This window comes from Chroicocephalus ridibundus, chromosome 8, assembly GCF_963924245.1.
Source record: "Chroicocephalus ridibundus chromosome 8, bChrRid1.1, whole genome shotgun sequence".
In the NCBI taxonomy this organism is placed as follows: Eukaryota; Metazoa; Chordata; class Aves; order Charadriiformes; family Laridae; genus Chroicocephalus; species Chroicocephalus ridibundus.
In genome coordinates, this window is record NC_086291.1 from 49908562 (window position 1) to 49927594 (window position 19033).

The following is a 19033-nucleotide window of genomic DNA, read 5'->3' on the forward strand; positions in this document are numbered from 1 at the left end:
GTGACGTAAGGGTCAGTTTCAGGGTCGATGTTTGGATAACCTTTCCATGGCTCACCAGGACGAAACTCTAGGAATAGAGATTCAGAAAAGAAGCTTATTTTGATTATTTTTTTTTTTTTAAACAGGAAACAGCTGTCTAAACAATACATCTCTTAATGACTGAAAATCCAAAACCTTTTAAGCATTTAATTGACTTAATTTAGTCGTCTTTTCACCTTATTCACTTCGTTCCTAGTTTTTCTGGTCCCGTCTCACCAGGGTAAAATCTCAAAGCAGGAAGATATACTGCTAGCCAATAAAAACTACCGGCTCTCAGTTTCAGTCTGCTAAAAACACACCCTTAAATGTTTTTATGTAGGCTGTTTCCCTGCCCCCTCCTGCATGTAACGATCGAGGACCAGAGAAGAAACACAGCTGAACAGGAAGAACCACGCAAAGGGTAAGCACTGGCGTACCTGGTGGCCAGTTAACACTGCTAGAGCCATTAGGCGATTTGGCACGGGGCCAGCCATCCCCAATAGATCCAGGAGGACTGGCTGGTGAATTACTGCTGTTCATAAAGTCATATGGAACAAATGGAGAATCTTCCAGCCTAAAACCACTTGAAATAGCACCTAGTTACAAAAACAAAAAAAACAGAAAGAAAGGAAAAGGTCATCATCACACCGTTTTCAGAGCCAATTTTTATATACCTATATAACTAAGAAATCATGCTCATGTAAAGCACTCATGAAATATATAGCAGCACCCTGTCCTCTTACGATGTCAAGTTATACAGGAAGTCATACAGGATGATATAATCCAAAATGAAACGTGTCTGAATAATTCAGGAGAAAGCCGTAAGAATAATCTCCCATGGAATCATCTCATTAAAATAGCATGCTTAAATTTAAGTAAAATATTAATTCAAGAAGGTAAGAGCATTCTGAGAGACCCCAGCTGGATAACAGGAATAATGAATATATTCCGTAATGGGAGGGCTCTTGCAAGAAACATCTACACAATCTGAAGGATCTTTAGCTACTGCAAAGCTCTGTAAATTCTACTCATATTCCTGAGAGGAGAAAAAAATAAAAATCACTGGAGGCAGAAGAAGGAAAGAAAGCAGTGTACGCAACCTACTTGATTCCCTGCAAGTCCTGTAAGAACAACTTTAAAAGTTATTACACAGCAAAGCCAAAGCTATTCCACAGTTCTGAGGGAACAAATGGCTTTTACTAGTGATTCAATGCAATACGGAGTTCAAATTATCAAATTCCTAATGCTATTCAGAAAACACTACCTACAGCTAAAGTAACACCAGCACTGTTGTTTATGTGTAACAATCAGACGAAGCTCAGAAGTGCAGTAGCGGGATATCTCCACTAGATGCTTACGGTAGCAAGTAATTCCATAGTAGCAGAACAGCTGACACATCTAAAAATACCCAAACAATCCGAAGACTGAACAGTAATAGGAGACTGGAGACATTTTAAAACTATCTTTAGACACAGAACCTTTGTGCTATAGACTCAAATTTTAACTGGATGAGATTTCAAGCAACTGAAACAGTTGAAGTGTCATATGAATCCTGATTACTGGAATGAAATATGAAGCAACCAAGTCCGCCTCCTCTAAAACTAAGTACAGCAGTGGCACTAGTCTCGCCCTTCTCAGCTCTCCCCATTTCTAGAATACAAACATACACATTCATTATCAAAACCTGTAACTAAAAACGTCAGACATGACCAGAATGAATGCACACGGAGTTAAATTCCCATAAATCACCTTAAGGCCAGGAGGGTGGGGGGAAAGAAAGCTAGAAAAATCTAAAGCTTTTGGTTTAAACATATATGAAGCATTCCAATCCAGATTAAGATAAAATTAGTAGCAATAGTCACACTTAAAGAAAAGTCTAGTTAAAAAGGAGTTCTGCACAAGGTTTCTACCAAACCTCATCACAAGATCACTTCTGTAAGTTGAAACACTGAAGGAAGCTACGGGCTGCCGTACGAGCCAAGCAGCAAGTTTGGCACCGACAACACAGTACAAATTCTGACAGCTACAAGCAACACAAACAACAGTCGTTACAACTACAGGCCAAAACACAGCAAACCTGCATTTTATAACACAGAATGTGAAAATCTGATGTGTAATGTAAATGCTACTTAATGCCACCTTTTACATACCATGTTTGCTGGAGTTTTGATCTAACGATGTGTTCACAGAAATGCTGTCTACTGTAGTCCATTTCCTCAATCGAGATTGTGGCTCTTTAATACTGCTCATATCCATGTTTACATTCAAGTTTGAGTTCATTCCTAAAAACACAGATAGCTTATGAAATACAGACTAAGTGTTTTTCTTCCGTTAATTATCGCTATTGTCCTAATAAACATTTAAGAGCATATTACTATGGTTATTTCATGCTTCCAAGTCTCTGTTTTTGAGAAACGTTCTAGCATTTAATACAGTGAACTTACTCCAGACAGAAGCTAAGCTAAGCAATGCAAAGCACTCCGAAGTTCTCAGCTGATGTCTTCATGCAAAAATGTCAGTGGAAGAAGCCATTGAGGAAGTTAAAGTAAAACGTAAACACCTAAAACCCGTGGCATTTCTAACACCAGTCTAGCACTAGCACAACAACTGATCTCATCTGTACAAAGTAGAAGTACTGGACTCCGAAGAGCCGTGCTCGGCAACTCCTTCTCAGCAGGAGGGTGTCTGTACTCACCCCCGTTCAGCAGAAGTTACGTACCTGGAGTTATGACCTCATTCCCATTCTTATTCGGGCTGTTCAAGAGGACACCGTGCCAGCTTCTGAACCATGCTAGCACAGATAGATAAGCACTCTGCACGGAGCTACACAAGTAATACCACCCCTGATACCAATACCCTCCACTTATACTACTAGTCACGCCAAATATGAAAGCCTCACTAAAAGAACACAAACCAACCTTATCTTCGCCTGTTCTAAGCTGTTGTCTGTATTTCAAAACGTTTATCTGCCAGAGAATCGACAATGCCAACCCAAATCAGTTCAAATACCTGCGAGAACCAGCTATTCTGGGTTTGGACAACGGGGCCACGCTTTTGGCTTTGGCATGCCTGCTCTCTCCACAGGTCTGTAAGAATCCTTAGCTCACAACCACACCTGGGTTACATTTCCAGCCCTTCAGATCTATTTACTTCATTTCTGAGAAGAAACCACTACAGCATTTTGGCTTAGGGCCAGAGGCACACAGGGAACTTCTCAAATCTTTACTAGAAACAACCTCATTCAACACTGGAAGCTAGCGCTTAATTTTGTTCCTAAGTCGATATTCACTGTCACATAGAAGCTGGTTCTCTTTTTTTTGTTTGGTTGTTTTGGGTTTTTTTTTCCATTTGCTTTTCTTAAAGGCATGAGCAGATGTTGATGCCAGAAAAGCAGCCCCTTAAAAAGTCTCAGAGAAAGCGCTTTGTAACAGGACAGCCAAGTTTTAAGAAACGTAACAACTATGAACAGCTGAAACAGAAAAAAGGGAAAGTCCAATCAATCCCATTTCTCTCAGCTCTCTCTGGTATTTTGCTGTTGTCAGAGCAATAACCTGTGCACAACAATAACCTTTCTTCCAACTCTGAAGAAGCTTGCAGAAAACAGACCTCTAAAAGAGGGGTCAGAAAGATCACAAGCTGGCAGACAGGCACATCGAGCTGATCAGGTTAATGCCAGCCCCTTGGCAGGCACAGACCCACGTCCATAGCTCTCTATTTGAAATCCGTGGACTGAGGGATGAACATCAGTCCCTGGACATAATCTAGAATTCAAATGGTCTTCCCAGAAGTAATTTTTCATATCCAATTGTGGAAGATCTTTGAAGATTTTATGTTTTTCATCTATACTCAGTATTTGGCAGAGAAAAGGTTATTTTTATTGTTAGCAATACTTAATTCTATAAATGAATCAGGATGTGACAGCAAAACTGGTCAACTAGAGAGAAGGACACACCGCCCCTCCCAGCCTCTGCTTTTGATGAATACCTAGTGAATCTTGACAAATTCAGTTCCCCGGAACGTAAACAGGACCTCCCTGCTTTTGTTGCTAGGTCTCCTGACACTAATATTAGAACACGGAGAAAAATAACATACCTGCAAGATTTTCCTGGAGACAACTTGGCAAGTTCAGCTCCTTCTCACATGACTACACTACCATACTTTGTGCACTTGGAGGATGCTACCGATACTCCTCTTGACTCAACTTTTCACTAAAGGGTGCAGAAATTCCAACAACCTACTATTTCTACCCTTAAGCTTTTGTTTGTGCAACGAGTGTGGCTCCACTTGCTTATATCACTATACAGTACTACTCCAAAGGGATCCCAAAGAATTCTTACGTATACTGCAGCAGATTCCTGAGGGACCTCAAAGCAATCTTACATATACTGCCGGTTCCTGAAACGTGGCAATGAGTAAGGTGAGAAAGCAGCTACTTAGCAATAGTACACAACAATTCAATTCAAGAAACGAAACAGAAAGGAATCTAATGTAGGCAGGATGCGATTACTCAGCGTGAAGTTTGGTGGTAAATATTCCTTTCATTAGAACTAGCAAAGTGTTTCTAACAGCTAAATAAACTTAATTTTTATGCCTTGCCATTTGAATGAAAGCAGTAGTAATACCTCGATGCCAATCATCAGCAGCAACTATTAAGCAGCAGCCTGGACTTAAGACTGGCTACAAGCAAAACTCCAGTGTGCCACATGCAGTGCAACAGCACGGCCTGCACCGACCCACTGGCTCCAGAACGCTCCACCTATAAGCACAAGGATTTCAGCAGCAGTTTCTATTAAACAAACTTTTCTACAAAGGGCAATGGGAACGCAAAGGAAATCAGCCCAAAAGAAATGACCAGATTAGAATAATGTAGAAGAAAAGCAAACTGAAGAGGAGGAAAAAAAATAGGGATCAGGAAGAAGAGGTAAATGGTATACGGTTGTATCAAGTGTAAGATAGCATTAAAAAGGGACCTAAAGTAAGGAGAAAATATACAAGCCTGGAATTTCTGAAGTAGAAATTGGGCAGATGCCTGGAAATGTAGGGAGAAAGAAACAGGAGATATTTGTATTTAGAGATGTTCAGACATTTTGCCTGAAATGAGACAACCATTCTTTAAAAATGCAGAGCTAAAAGCTTTCTTTCCTGGACAAAACCACTAAACTGGAAATTAACACTGTATTCTACCTATGCAATTCCAGATTCATCAAAAATGTTTTTAAAATCCAAAGACGACCGACCACATCAATGGATTCTTTGTACGGATTCTACTTCTAAAAGTCCTTCAGCTCCAGGAATGATAACTGCAAAAGGACTTTGTGTCATTCTTGGGACCCAGAGGACAAAAAAGAAAGAAAAGGAGACAAACACTCTTTAACAATGGAAAGCATTTTGCACTAGTTTACAGACAGTCCCTTCTGGGAATGAGTGTATTTGTGAAAAAATCCTTTGCTGAACAAATATAACTGGACAAGCCCCACAAAGAATTCCCCCCTCCATTAAAACCCTAAGCGCTAGCAGGATTGCAATCACTATTGGTTTCAGAGGAGGCAGGCAACGTGAAAAGAAAGGCTGTATGTCATTATAAGCATTAACTGACTGTATGAAATTAGCATGGAGAAACCCACCTATAGGGAAGCTGCTGAATGCATTTATTGGTGATGGCCCTTTTTGTAGCTCAGGAGTAGCATGGGGTATGACATTCTCGAGGAAAGATTTCATGGTGGGTTGATGGAGTGACTGCTGTTGAGAGGGCGGAGTTTGCTGCTTCATTAACAGGTTTGGATCAAGCTGACGGGACTGTTGCATCATCTGTTGCTGCATACTAAGAGATCGACCCTTAAAAAAACAGAGCAGTTACAATATAAATAGGCAAAAGCTTTTCCAGCTTTAAAGAAAGATAACGAAACACATCTTTGGGTTCTGTGCGTCTTAGCCCAGCAAAACCCCCGCACTAAGCTAAGTCACTCCTTTAAAGCTTATCAAAACCCCATTCACTCTTGCACGCTTTAGTACAATTTGCAACAAGAAATGCAGCTCAGGACGAAAAACAGTTTTGAAAGATAGTTTGAAAAGTTAATAATAAACGTATTTATTTACCTGCTGCTCCTGCTGTTGACGACCACCAGAAGGCATGCTTCTTTGATTCTGCGCTTTTTGCTGCTGAGCCAACAACCGCTAGGAGACAGTGTTTTGTGGTGGTTTTTTTAAGAACAGTTTATAGCTGACGTAAGTCTCTACTTAGACTTTCAAACAGAACACAGAGCGACTAGCTTTGTTAGCTTACCTGTAACTGGGAGATCTGAGAAAGCTGGTTTAACTGGGACAGTTGATTCAACATGGCTACCTGTTGTGGGCCAAAGAGTGGGCTCAGGCCACCGTTGTTTGGTGCATACTTCAGTAATGATACTGGAACCTGCAAAAATGGACCAGTGTGAAGTGTGACTGACAGTAACGTGCAATTAGTTACACTAGACATAGAATATTATCACCTCTGGTTAACAGCTGCCTAGTTTCTGGAACACTGATATGTTTTCAAATATTTCCAGAATTAAGTACCAGCAACGCCAATAAAGAAACCACAATTTTCTGAAGCAGGATTTTGGTAGTTTATACACAGAATGTTACCTGAGGGGATAGTAATGGAGGAGGCACTTGAGCACGTGGATTAGGCTGAGATGAATTAAGAGTTTGTGCTGGAGGCTGCTGCATGCTCCTGGGCTGTGCTGCTATATTACCAACACCAAACATACTGGGATTGCCATTCTGGGGAAAGAATGGACAGTTAGTGACAATAAACCTCTTCTGCCGCTTCTCCCACCCCTACACGTTTGAATTAAAAGTTAAACACGTATCAATCACATAGGTAGGTGGGATGTTATATCAAAAGGTATTAAATGCTGTCAAGTAACATGCCAAGGACATGCACGCAGCCTTACCTGTCTAACAGAATTCAAGTTTTGCATACCCAGCCCTGCTAGGGAGCCAAGGGCTTGGTTAGGTAGTGCATTATTTGAAGGGGGAAGCTTCATGTTTTGATTGGACATAAACTGCATGTTTTGGGACTCGTCTGCTACAATGCCATCCTGATTGGACAGACAAACCGATGCGCAACAACCAGCCAGCAAGCAAGCGGAAGGGAGAAACCATTGCCAGGAACAGAAGGGAAGAGTCACATGACAGTCCAGCACCAGCAGGAAATAGGCAGAAAACAAAAGAGATCAGGTTAGTCATTTGCACTGCAAACGGGCTACAGAAAGTGCTTAGTATTATACATCAGTACGTTAAAAAGAACAAAATACATTTTACGGATTAACAAGGAAGCCCTAATTTTCCTCTCCACTAAATGCAGAAAGCTAAGGAGCACACAGATAACTACTTAGAATGCAGAGTCAAAGAAGTTTAGAAGTGTCCACCAGTAAGACACCTACTAACCTTATCAAAGTAAGGACCGCGATCCATGGAAGACTCTTTGGAAATCTGAGGACGAGAACCAGGGCCTTTTCCAACCACACGATTGTAATCTCCAACATTGAGGCCATGCTTATCCATCTCCATCCGCTTATCTTGCAATAACCCTAAGGAAAAGTGAGAGATGCGACTACAACACTGAAGAATTATTCAGTTTTCCAGATACACAAGAAACTAGTTTATACTTATGAAGGGCCAAACTAATACTGCTCTCAGGCTGGATACTAATAAAAGAAAACAGGCTTTACTGAAAAGGGAAAGGAAACGCTATGAATCAATGGCTACGGACAACTTAAAACCTGGAATCAGCAAAGCGTCAGCAGATTTTGCTAGGCTTCACAAAACTATTATTCTCAGTTTTCTCTTAAAAACAAAAATGTATAATTGTTTAACGTGAGTTTCCAGTTGTGAATGCCACTTTTATTTTTAGTAGCAATAAGCATTGTCTTGGCTTTGAAGTAATATCTTTATCACTTGCCCTACATTTGTGCAGTATTTCAGAAGCCCTTTAATTTGATTCAATTAAAAAAAAATAGCTAAAAAAAAATCCCCAAACACAAATTTAAAGTATTTGTGTTTATTGAGCAAATTTTAAGCTATCTTTTATCACAAATTCCAGCAGGCAAGTAGATCAAAATATAAGCAGCAGTAAAGGAATCCATTTAATACTTCACTGCATGCAGTACAAGACAATTACTTTCCAAGCAGATGCTTAAAATTCAAATTAAAAAAAATGAAATAATTTAAATGAGTCTTGCCATTAATATTAAAATCTAAAATTCACAGAGTAATTTCTTTACACAATAGACTATGAGCCAAAAATTGAAAATACCCAATTTTAAACTAGAATAAGAAGAGTGCAGCTACAACAAAAACTAAAATGCTACAATTACTTTTAATTAAACATTATATCGGTATAATATATTGTTATTAATATATTAAAGAATTATACTATTTTTGTTTTGCTAGGGGAATCACAATCGTCCATGGATTCAAATAAAAATAAAAATGCTCACAAGTAATTTTAGACTCAGGTTTAAACGCTTCCAAAATAATTGTTCAGTATCAATTTAGTTTTTAGAACTGAACATGTGTTTCCAAGAATGAACCGCAATGAGCAAGTGCGGTAGTCGAGTCATTTCTGTTTATGTTTAGTGAAGATATCCAGAAGGCAACCTAAATATTTATATTACAAGAAACAAACCCGCCACACCCTGAAAACATTCTTTCATGTTACCTTAATATATATAAGCTTAGCTTGATTTACGGATAATATTACTATAGCAACCAGCTGATTCAGGTGTGTAGTGTTACTCACATGCACAATTTTTTTCCTCTACAAGGGCATTCCTTTTCTTTAGGGAAACACATATTTAACTACATATAGCTATAACTATATGTAGTTTTTAAAAAGTAATTACCAGAAGGATATAAACTAAAAGAGATACTGCAAAGGAAAGCAATAAAACCCCGCTAGGTTCTCCTATTCTCACCTCCAGACATGTCCATCTTATTGCTCTGTATGGTTTCTTCTGGTGATTCTCTCTGAAGTAATAAAATGAATCATAATTATTTAATAATAATATTTTTAAAAGATAAAACAAAGAGATTCATATATACTATTTCAATTCAAACCTGCAAGAAAAAAAAAAAGCCAGACAAATCAGATGCTATTTTAAAGCATTTTCTCCCTTTAGCTGTTTGAAAACAGGCATCTTCACCAAAATAGGTATGTGACTAAGTGAAACAACAGACTGCCAGACGAATACCCGGGTAGCGTTTACAGAAACACTCATCATCAATAAACAGGTCTTTTTGTAACGTGGATGTAAAGAAAAGGGATAGGTGGCAGAGGGGAGACAAACAGAACTAAAATGAAAAATACTATGAAAATGAACACTAGGTAATTAAGCGTTGTCATCGCTGTGCATTACAACTAGCACTCTGAGGTGGCAGTACCAGCTACAGGTAAATACTTACTGAAAAACTGAGATTTGTGAATTGCTTAATGAATGGATTGATCCATGCTTCATCTTGCTTATTTCCACCTTTCATTATTCCCTTAAAAATAGAAAGGAATTCCTGTGATACTCAGAAAACGTTTACCACCCATTGCTTAAATTACATCATAAAACATTATGAATGAAGATTAAAGCTTAATGGTACTCCACTCAGTGCAGCAATCTGTTCTGACTTCGCTTTTAAAAATGACAATAGTGCAAAAATCTCAACTCAACCTCCTCTGGGAATTATTTTACAGAATAGGAAAGTAGCAGTGCTCAGGAACCTCACTGCTGCCTTTTTTTTTTTTCTTTTTTTTTTTTCTTTCTGCGGTCAACTTGCTTTCTTACATTTGGGCCATACATCTCAAACCAGAATTACCTTTGTGGGCATTTTTTTCATATATGGTGGCCAATTTAAAGATGGGTTAGCTTCTTGTGAAGAACTGCTGTTCCACATTCCAATCTCTACATCCTCCTCTTCCTCCCAGCTGGTCTGACGACTGCCCGTCAATGGCATATCATCTCCGCACCAACTATCTTGCATAGATTTAGGCCCTGGTTGTGAAAAATATCCAGCATGTTAACACGTCAGCAGCAACTGACTGCTCTTAACATAGCAATTAGCTTTATGGTTACTTGAAGACAAAAAAGCCCTCAAAAGTGTAAAGCTTCTAGAGAAGAATTTCTCCTTCCTCAAATACTTTTATTCAAAGACGATGCAGAAAGCACTCACCAGGTTTATTTGAAGCCTGTTGACCAAGAGAAGCGTTTCCCCAGCCAGAGGTGCCTGCTGCATCGCTGATGGGTTCTCCCCAGCTAGTACCGGTATCCATGGGTTTACCCCACGCTGAAGTTCCATTATCTACAGTAGTGGCTGGAGTAGAAGGCTCTCCCCAACCTTTTTAAAGCAGTTATGAGTTATTGGTATGTTTTTAAACAGCATTTAAAAAAAACCCAACTATCTAAAGAGACTCAAGCGTTTTGCCTTTTCTAGACCCATAACATACAATAAAAAGCATGTTAGTACCCATTTACATTCTGTATGAAGGTAACTATTACAACTGTAAGCTGTTCCATAAAAAAAACCATCATCACACAAATACAAATTTCATATATAAAGAACTACATTTTGATAATAGAAATTTCTGAGATACTAAGTTCCTAAGAGCTGCTCGTTATATTTAAGCTACTGCCCTTTTCAGTTGAAAAAGAGACAAGAACACAAAATATTTCATAAACACCACACAAGCTCATCTGCAAGTATCATTATTCACTGCTCTCAAAACGAGTCTGAGGCCATCACCCTTCATTCTGTCCTATAGCAGCTCAACACTCCTTTTTTGGGGAATCTTTGGCAACATTAAATTTTAACTCTTTTAGCATCAAATGAAGAAAAATACTTCTGTTCCTCAGATACTATTTTAAACATTTTCTCTGTCCTCCCACACCCCAGAATTCAAGTAGAGCTGTCTAGTCTTTATTACTGAAGCTATTTAAAACTAGAACAGATCTTCCAATCTGCATAAAAATCTCAAACATCTACGAGCATTGCTGTTACCTTTTTTTTTTATAAATAAAAATGGTATTTCAATGGCACCTTCCCCTTCCACTTTGAAATGAAAATATTATTATACAAAGCAAGAACAACATAATTGCTTTACAGTTAATAGAAAACACAAATTTGCATAAAATCAAGTCTTACCAGAACCCGAACTGCTCTCCTTGCTAGACATGGCACTTGAAGACAGTAGCTGCTGATGTACCTGTGCTTGCTGGTCTGAACTGCTGCTACTGTTTGGGACATTTTTATTCCACATATTCACATTTTTGTAGTTGTATTTGCTTGGATCACCCCAAGCAGAAGTTCCATCATCAATTTCCATTTTACGGCGTATTGATTCAGGGGATGGCTCCTCCCAGCCAGTGGGTTCTTCCTCCTTTGCTGGTGCCGGCATTGGTCCACCCAGCCAGCCCGACCCCGGGGGTTTGCTTGTGGCAGATGGTGCTCCCCAAGAGCCAACGTCTTGTTTGTTCCATTCTGGAGAGTTGACTGGCTTTGACGAATCCCCCCAACCTTGAGGCTGATTGGATTTAGGAGGGTCTCCCCAGCCCTGGTTCTGATTAGACTTTGCAGGCTCATCCCATCCCGAAGAATTATTTGGGTTTGTATTATTACCTCCCCAAGTAACAGAATTTGATTTACCTGGCTCATTCCAACCAGATACTGATCTGTCACTGTCGCTACCTCCCGAACTGGATTTCTTAGCCTCACCCCAATGGTTACTTCTGGAATTTTCGCCCCAGCTATCACTGGCAGAAACTGCCCAACCCTGGCTGGCCTTTTGTCCATCTACCCATCCCTGTTTGATCTTCTGTGCGTCATTCCAAGATGACTTTTCTTCTTTGCCACTTCCCCATGATTGATTGCTCTTGACCATTACTGTAGCAGCAGAATCGTCTTCCCACCCCCCTTGGCTGTTTGACCCTTTGGAGTCTCCCCACCTTGTAGCAGACTTTGGATCTCCCCACCCTGATACAGATGAGGTATCATTATTATTAGGGCTAGGTCTATCCACACACCCCCCTGAGCTGGAAGTCTGTGTCACAGAGCCTCCCCAGGCCTCTGTCCCATTGTCAGTTTTTCTTTCACCCCTCGGTGATGTTTCAGTATCCCAGGCAGTGTTCTGTTTGATTGGAGTCTGTCCCCAACCAGAGTTGGAAAGGACACGTGGATCTAAGTCAGTTCTGTTCACTATACTTTGGAGTAATGCGTGCTGGTCAACTTTCCTTCGCTCTCGATTCTGTCCTTCTGTAGTTACTCTGTCTTCATGGCATCCAGTGCTCTCCGAACTACCTTCGCTGTCCCCCGTACCTGTTTTGGCCCACGCGCTGTTCTGCTCGGTTATCTGAGAAGCAGCGGAACTCTGGCTGTTAAGGTCATCCTCCTCAGTAGATTTCCATCCATTTGTAAACTTCCTGCTGTTTCCATTCACGCTTTCATTGGAATGCTGATTACTAGGCAGTTTACTCCATTCTCCATTTGAAATGTTAGTGCCAGTGTTTTGTGCAGGGTTGCCCCATCCTCTTCTACTCCCGCCAGCACTTGCACCATTTCCATTTCCCCATGGCATGTTCTGGGAGTTGACTGTCCCTGCCTCCCACACCCCTCCTCCTTTATTCCCGTTGATTTGAAAGTTAGTGCTGCCAGGCCCGTTAATGCCTGGCTGCATTAGAGTTGCATTCACAGTGTCACCATTAGCTTGGCTGTTTGGGCCTGAACATTTGTCTCCAGAGTAATTAGAACCATAGGCACCCCATGAAGTACCATAAGATCCACCATTTTTCGCCTCACCATTGCTAAGATGAGAAATGGAAGTGCCATTTGTAACTGGAGAGGCCTGAATCTGAGAATGATTCATTGTGCTCACACGCCAGGCCCCATGCCCTGTATTATTAGGCAGTTCGTTAATCTGCACTGAACCAGCAGAGTTTGGTAAACTAGAGGTCATAAAGTTAGTAGTGTTATTTGGTCCATTCATTTCAGTGTTAAGGTTTTGAGGTTGCCCACTGAATGAAACCTTCCTTGTACCATTTACTTCAGAATCACAATTTTCCTGAAGGCTTCCCCAGGAACCATGGGCTGAACCACCCACTTTAGAGTTAATACTCTGACTATTAGATATCTGACCTATGGTACTGCACTGAATATTTGTGCCAGGATTACCACTCCCTACAGACCCTTTCAGGGCATGTCCATTGTTCTCCAATACAGGCCAGGCACCATGGTTGCCATTTGAATTCAAAGTGCTTGGATTTAACCCTCCATTTGATGAAGAGTTTATGGTGCCCCAAGCATTCATTCTATTGTTGCTACTTTCAGATTTGCTGTCAGGAGCATCCACAGAAACTTGACATGTGCTTATTATGGTTCCATGGGATAAACCCCACGGCCCATTAATACTTCCATTGCCCACATTATTGCTGTTGCTACCAACCACAAACTTATTTTGAGAACCATGTCCAATGCCATTTCGAATGCCATCATTTTCACCACCTGTGCTCCCTGAAGCCATTATAACGAGGTTTCTCTCTGACCCAGAGCTAGAGGCAGAGTCAGTGTCCATACATTCTGATGTCAACTCTGGGTCACTGCCAGTGATTGATGGCCATGCTTCTTTGTCAGAGCCGTCTACAATAACTTTATCCCAGTTTGTGCTGGAGTCACTATTTGAAGAGACTGGTCCCCAGTGAGAATTTTCATAATGGGATCCTAGACCACTGTGGTTCAGATCTAAAGAAAAGAAGGAAAGTCCAAGAGCATTATTATAAATTTAGTATTACTACTTCATTAAGCAGAAGAGGAAAAAAAAAAAGAATAAAGATACTAAGAATTATTTTGCTCGTTTTAACACTAGTCACTGAAGATGACAGAGAAAGCCTCCAAGTACAGCTGTTCAGAACACTGACACATGCATAACCTAGAACACTTCTCACCAGCACGCAAAGTTGCACTCTCACAAAAAGCATGAAGCAGCACTCCTACAGATCTTTTTTCCCCCAGAAAAATACTTGTTTGTTTTTTTTTTTTAAAAAAATACTCTATATCACCATATATAAAATATTTTGTAAAAACACATACATATTAAAAAATAAATACTATATAAAAATCAAAGAGATTTTGAAAGGAAGAAACCCAAACAGGCTATTAAACCGATCTAGTAGTACCAATTGCTGTGCGACAACAGCCAGAGCAGCACACACGCGTACACCCCTCCATTAAAAGACATTATATAAGATTTAAGTACGAGTTAAGATATTTTCTTTTACACAACAATTGGACAGAAAAATCACAAGACCAATCTAAAGTCCTGCTGCTGCAGACGTGCAGGTTAAATGCGGTAGCTGAACCAATACTTCTCATTTTCATTTATATAAGAACTACTGTTTCTTTTTCAATAAATAAGCTGATCATGTCTGGAAATCAGGAAGACATACATCCTAATTCACCTACAAACTTTTCATGGTTAAATACAGGCACCATGCAGTATTTGTTACAAAACAAGTGCTATCAATTTTCATCTCATATGTCTGAAGCTTTAGTGCAGAGACACCCCCCCCCCTCACCCCCCCACCCCCCCCCCCCCCCCCCAAACTGTTAAATCAAAACATAGTCAGACAGGTGCAGCAGAAGATGAAACTATGGAAGTGTGAAGCATGTGAAAACTAGTAATGAAGTTGGCAACAGAATACAAGCACAAAATGTCAGTGAAGTTTTTTACTTAGTATTTGCCTGAACTGAAAGAATAACTGTACTAGTGCATGCTCAATTGCTGTATACGTAGCGAAGTATGCTTCTCTGCCCATTAAAACATTCCGTTTTTTTAAAAAAGAACTGACAATTTTACTCTGTAATGTTCCTTTTTTTGCCTTTACTTAGAATATTCAAAGTGCATGTACCTAAAGATAAAAGTTTTCTAGCTCCTACTCATTCTTAGTGGATTTTCACAGCACACGCCTTACATCTGATCAGAAAAAGGTACAGTCGCTTCGCTGAATACCTTGATGAAACTCTACCTGTTCACCTGAACAGAGCTAACAGTAACAAAATGCTACAAATATCAATCTTTATTTTTCTCAAAAGCCGTTGAAAGATCGTTTAGGGACTCCCTACCTTTGAAATATAATACTAATTCGCAGGCTTCTTGTATTTCCAAGAAATATATGTTAATTGCGAAGCCTGAAAGGAGCTGCCAGTCTCACCAGCTTCCCCCGCTTCTGCTACCTGATGCCCACCAACCCCTACCCACGTCTCAGTAACAAGTAACTGAGCTGCATCTACTCGATGTTAGTCAAAATTGCCACCTCTTTGGAGGTTAAAACATATACATTACATGCACATACAAAACATGCAACAACACATACAAGATATGACTTTTGGCAATAGCTCAGCTTTCAAACGCAGGGATCATTCGGCAGGAGCCTGTTCTTAGTGCTCCAACTCAACCACAGCAAGGGTTGACGTGGTTTATTGTGTGTAACATGACTGACCAATCTGAAGAGAAGCACAGTTGATGTAGATTTAAAAAGAGACCTCGTTTCGGTCTCCCATCTCACGAAAGGAATTTAAGAACACCAGGGCAAGCAGAAAACCCCACATTTTAAAATCAGAGCAACAAATTCTAAATACTACGCTATTTAGATTTATGATCTACAGGAAAAGGGAAGGAACAAGTTACTATGGACGGTTCACTGAGTTTTTAACACTGATGCGCAAAACGTTCTAGTGTATTTTTAATTCATTTTTAATCAATATCAATATTATTCATCCTACAGAGAAAAAGAATCTAGCCAAAGACCCTGCCTCCAAGAGTCAGTAGCCTCGAGCAGCACACAGCAGCGATCACCCACTGCTCCTCCGCCATCCAGGACGATGGAAGCTTGAGAAAGGGGAAGCAACCAGTTAAGCTTCACACGGGTACTACAACATGAGAAACATGGACGCTGGCACAGCCATTTGGAACAGAGAGTAGTGGAAAAAGACCCGTGGCAGGTAGAAATAGGGCTGCAATGGCTGGAGTGCCTGGCAGCTCCACAGTCTCGAAGAGGGGAAGCACACGGTGCCCTTGGGAGAACTGGAAGACATTCATTCAGTTCACCATAACCCAGAACCATCTATTAATGTGTCACTGAAAAAAAAACCAACACTGAAGTACCTGAACAATTGTCCAACAAAACCCAAGATTCCAAATCTCAGGCTAGTATTTAAAAAAAAAAAAAAAGACATTTAACCTGTATTAAAAGGTTAATTAAGAGTTGTTAAGAGTTGTCTGCGCCCTCGTGAACAAGAAAATCAACAGTATCAAAACCTGCCCTATCAAAACAAAATCTTGATTACATAAACGTTATCCCAGTAACATGATCAATTTTAAAAGCAACACGAAAGCATACACATGGCACACGGCCTGAATTCAGTGTGAAGACAGAGGTACAGGTTGTGACTACAAGCCAGAGTGAAATCGTAAACAAATCCTAATTTGCACAGCAATAGAATACATAAAAGGAAAGCCTGTATTTATTAAAGTTCTTTTATACTAATTTAGATGCGATAACAGTTTGTAATGAGCCATACACAAACCGCATATAACGATTAATTTCTAGTCATCCAGAATTTTATTCTAGTACATACAAAACTACCTTGGACTAACAGTCTTTTTCCTGGGCATAATTGTGTGTTAGTGATTTCCAGTATGAGCACCTGCTCTGAAATATTCCTGTCTGAATCTCCACAACCCACGAACCTCTGAGATTAAGTACACAAATACTGAATAAGCAAGCTACTACGTCTGTTTTTTTTTTTTTTTTTTTTTTTGTATTGGGCAGATACTATAAAAACACACTCAAAATTTAAGAGCTACAGTTGACAACATACTACATTTGCTGCACAGCAAAACCAGTCGGTAACAGCCTACAGTTCTACTCTTAGTTTTCTCCCCAAAACTATTTAGAAGTGGCAATGGAACTTTTGCTGCTTAAATCCTGGGCCAAAAAAAATTTACACAAACCTGTGTTTCTTAAAATTCAGTAATCTGCTAAGATTTTTTCAATAATTTGTAATTTAATGCTTTCTAGCTATGAGTTATCCCTGCAGGAAATGTTTGCAGGAAACTGTATGTATTTTCTAAAGTAGTTTGTTTGTTTTAAAGTACCATCACATGGTCTAAACTAAACAGTAAGATTAAAGAGTGTAAATTAAGAAATATCTGAATCTTGCTCCCTGTGTCTCCTTTTGCAGTTCCAGTACATACTGGTAACCACAGACTGTCAAGACTATACCATCCCAATTACTCTACCTTCGCTCCTTATGAAAAAATGCATTTTAGTAAACAATTAAAAAGCACCTTCATTATGAAATGAGAAAACTAAATAAAACCTGATCTTTAACATCACGTATCTGCTTTCCTGTGGTAGAGCAAAAGGTTTTGAAGTCTGTTTTGTGTCTTCTTAAAGTAGCCTGACTCAAGAACAAGTAGATGTAGCTGTCTGCCTCCGCAATAGTTTCCCAACTGTTGATGCAGGACAGGAAAGTGGCCAGGACAAGGGTACAGTGTCCCTCTGCACTAACCCAGCACAACTGGCAGCTCTCCCAAAAGGGACCATCCCGCACACTTTCTCTGCCCCCTCTCCTCTCCCCCAGCAGGGCCTTTGCCTGGACTGAACACCCCTGCAGCACTGTGCTGAGCCACGGGACGAAGACGAACCCTCAGGATGGGTTTCCATCACGTGAAGAAGCTGCACTGACTCACTAGGCGGCCAAATTCCACACAAGGGAAGAGTGCAGAGGGAAGAGGAGAGGAGAATTAATATCCCCCCTTTGAGAGCAGTCTTCAAGGTAAACAGAAAAGATGCAACATGAAACGTTTCTCTTAAGCACTTGTGCCCACAGCAGCCTGACGGGTACAGCCCGAAACAGAGCCAGTACAAACCATCCTACAGCACTATCCGCGTTACTCCAGAGCATTTCATACAGCACATCCCCAGGCTCTCATACATCACATTCGCTCCAAAATATTACTGAAAAATAAACAGCAAGTGCTCTTCACATTCATACCCAGTAAACAACATACACAGCTGTAGGCTTCCACATAACGTGCTACCCCAGAATAAACTCGGTATTCAAAATAGAAAGGCCCCCAAATGTGATTTCCTCCACTGTACTGTGAAATGCCTCTGATACAAAGCACAGGCTTGCACAGATTATGCAATTTAGTACCACAAAGAGGCAATTTAACATGTAAGCATAAAGGTAAAAAAAGACACTTAGTATTTTAAAGCTGAAGTGCCACATAGTCGAAACATCTGTTTTGGTATTAATTCTGACATTATTTTAGAAAATTAAAAAAGTTTCATTAATTGTAGTATGTAATGGCACAGAGAAAGTATACTTAAATCAGTCATTCACACAGCACGTTATTGAAAAACATAAGCCAAAGAATAAAAAAAAATTAAAAAAATCAGACAAAATTGCGTGAAACACGTAACTACTACAAACACACGTAGCGCAAAAAAAGGTGAGATTTAAATAGCTAACCTGACTGGTTAGGGGAGTGGCTCACCAAGTCCCGAATGGGAGGCATGCCTACAAAAAAGAAAAAAAAAAGAGGCAAGAATATTACAGAAGCGTTACTGAAGTAAACTAGCCTTTTCAGAACAGTCCCCAAACCACTTATTACTTTAAACCCATTTATTAGCACCCTTTTTTTTTAGGAAAGGTTTCTCTTAAGAGCCCCCTCTCAATCTTACTGACTGCACTAGCGACAAGCAAGTCCTGAATTGCCTCACCCACAGCACTGAACACACCGTGGGAAAGAGATCCACTGACAGCAGAGCCAGCTTTCGACAGCTAGTATTTAATTATTAGCAATTTTGCTACTTTTACTAAGTATTTCCACTACTAGTTAGTTTTTATACATTTGGCATTTAATTAACCAATTTAACATTCTTAGTTTTAAAAGTTTGATTTACATAAAAAAGAGGAAGAATTTTAT

At 39.9% G+C, this 19033-nt stretch overlaps 1 protein-coding gene across 8 annotated transcripts in view; it reads right to left on the minus strand.

Annotated features, from left to right (window-relative positions):
- The window catches only part of TNRC6A (trinucleotide repeat containing adaptor 6A), an 86142-nt gene that overhangs the window by 5194 nt on the left and 61915 nt on the right, over positions 1-19033 (minus strand). For 5 of the 8 annotated variants that reach the window (XM_063345229.1, XM_063345226.1, XM_063345230.1 and 2 more), the window contains 15 exons: positions 18577-18624; positions 11191-13779; positions 10222-10386; positions 9868-10043; positions 9466-9546; positions 8979-9030; positions 7450-7592; positions 6954-7100; positions 6643-6780; positions 6302-6430; positions 6115-6192; positions 5643-5853; positions 2169-2300; positions 456-614; positions 1-67 (listed from right to left, as the gene is read on the minus strand). The exon at positions 1-67 is cut by the window's left edge and continues 74 nt beyond it. In XM_063345229.1, the coding sequence (XP_063201299.1) occupies positions 1-67; positions 456-614; positions 2169-2300; positions 5643-5853; positions 6115-6192; positions 6302-6430; positions 6643-6780; positions 6954-7100; positions 7450-7592; positions 8979-9030; positions 9466-9546; positions 9868-10043; positions 10222-10386; positions 11191-13779; positions 18577-18624 (4315 nt within the window). The remainder of the gene's footprint in view (positions 68-455; positions 615-2168; positions 2301-5642; positions 5854-6114; positions 6193-6301; positions 6431-6642; positions 6781-6953; positions 7101-7449; positions 7593-8978; positions 9031-9465; positions 9547-9867; positions 10044-10221; positions 10387-11190; positions 13780-18576; positions 18625-19033) is intronic. The other 3 variants (XM_063345228.1, XM_063345227.1, XM_063345225.1) reach the window with 2 other exon arrangements.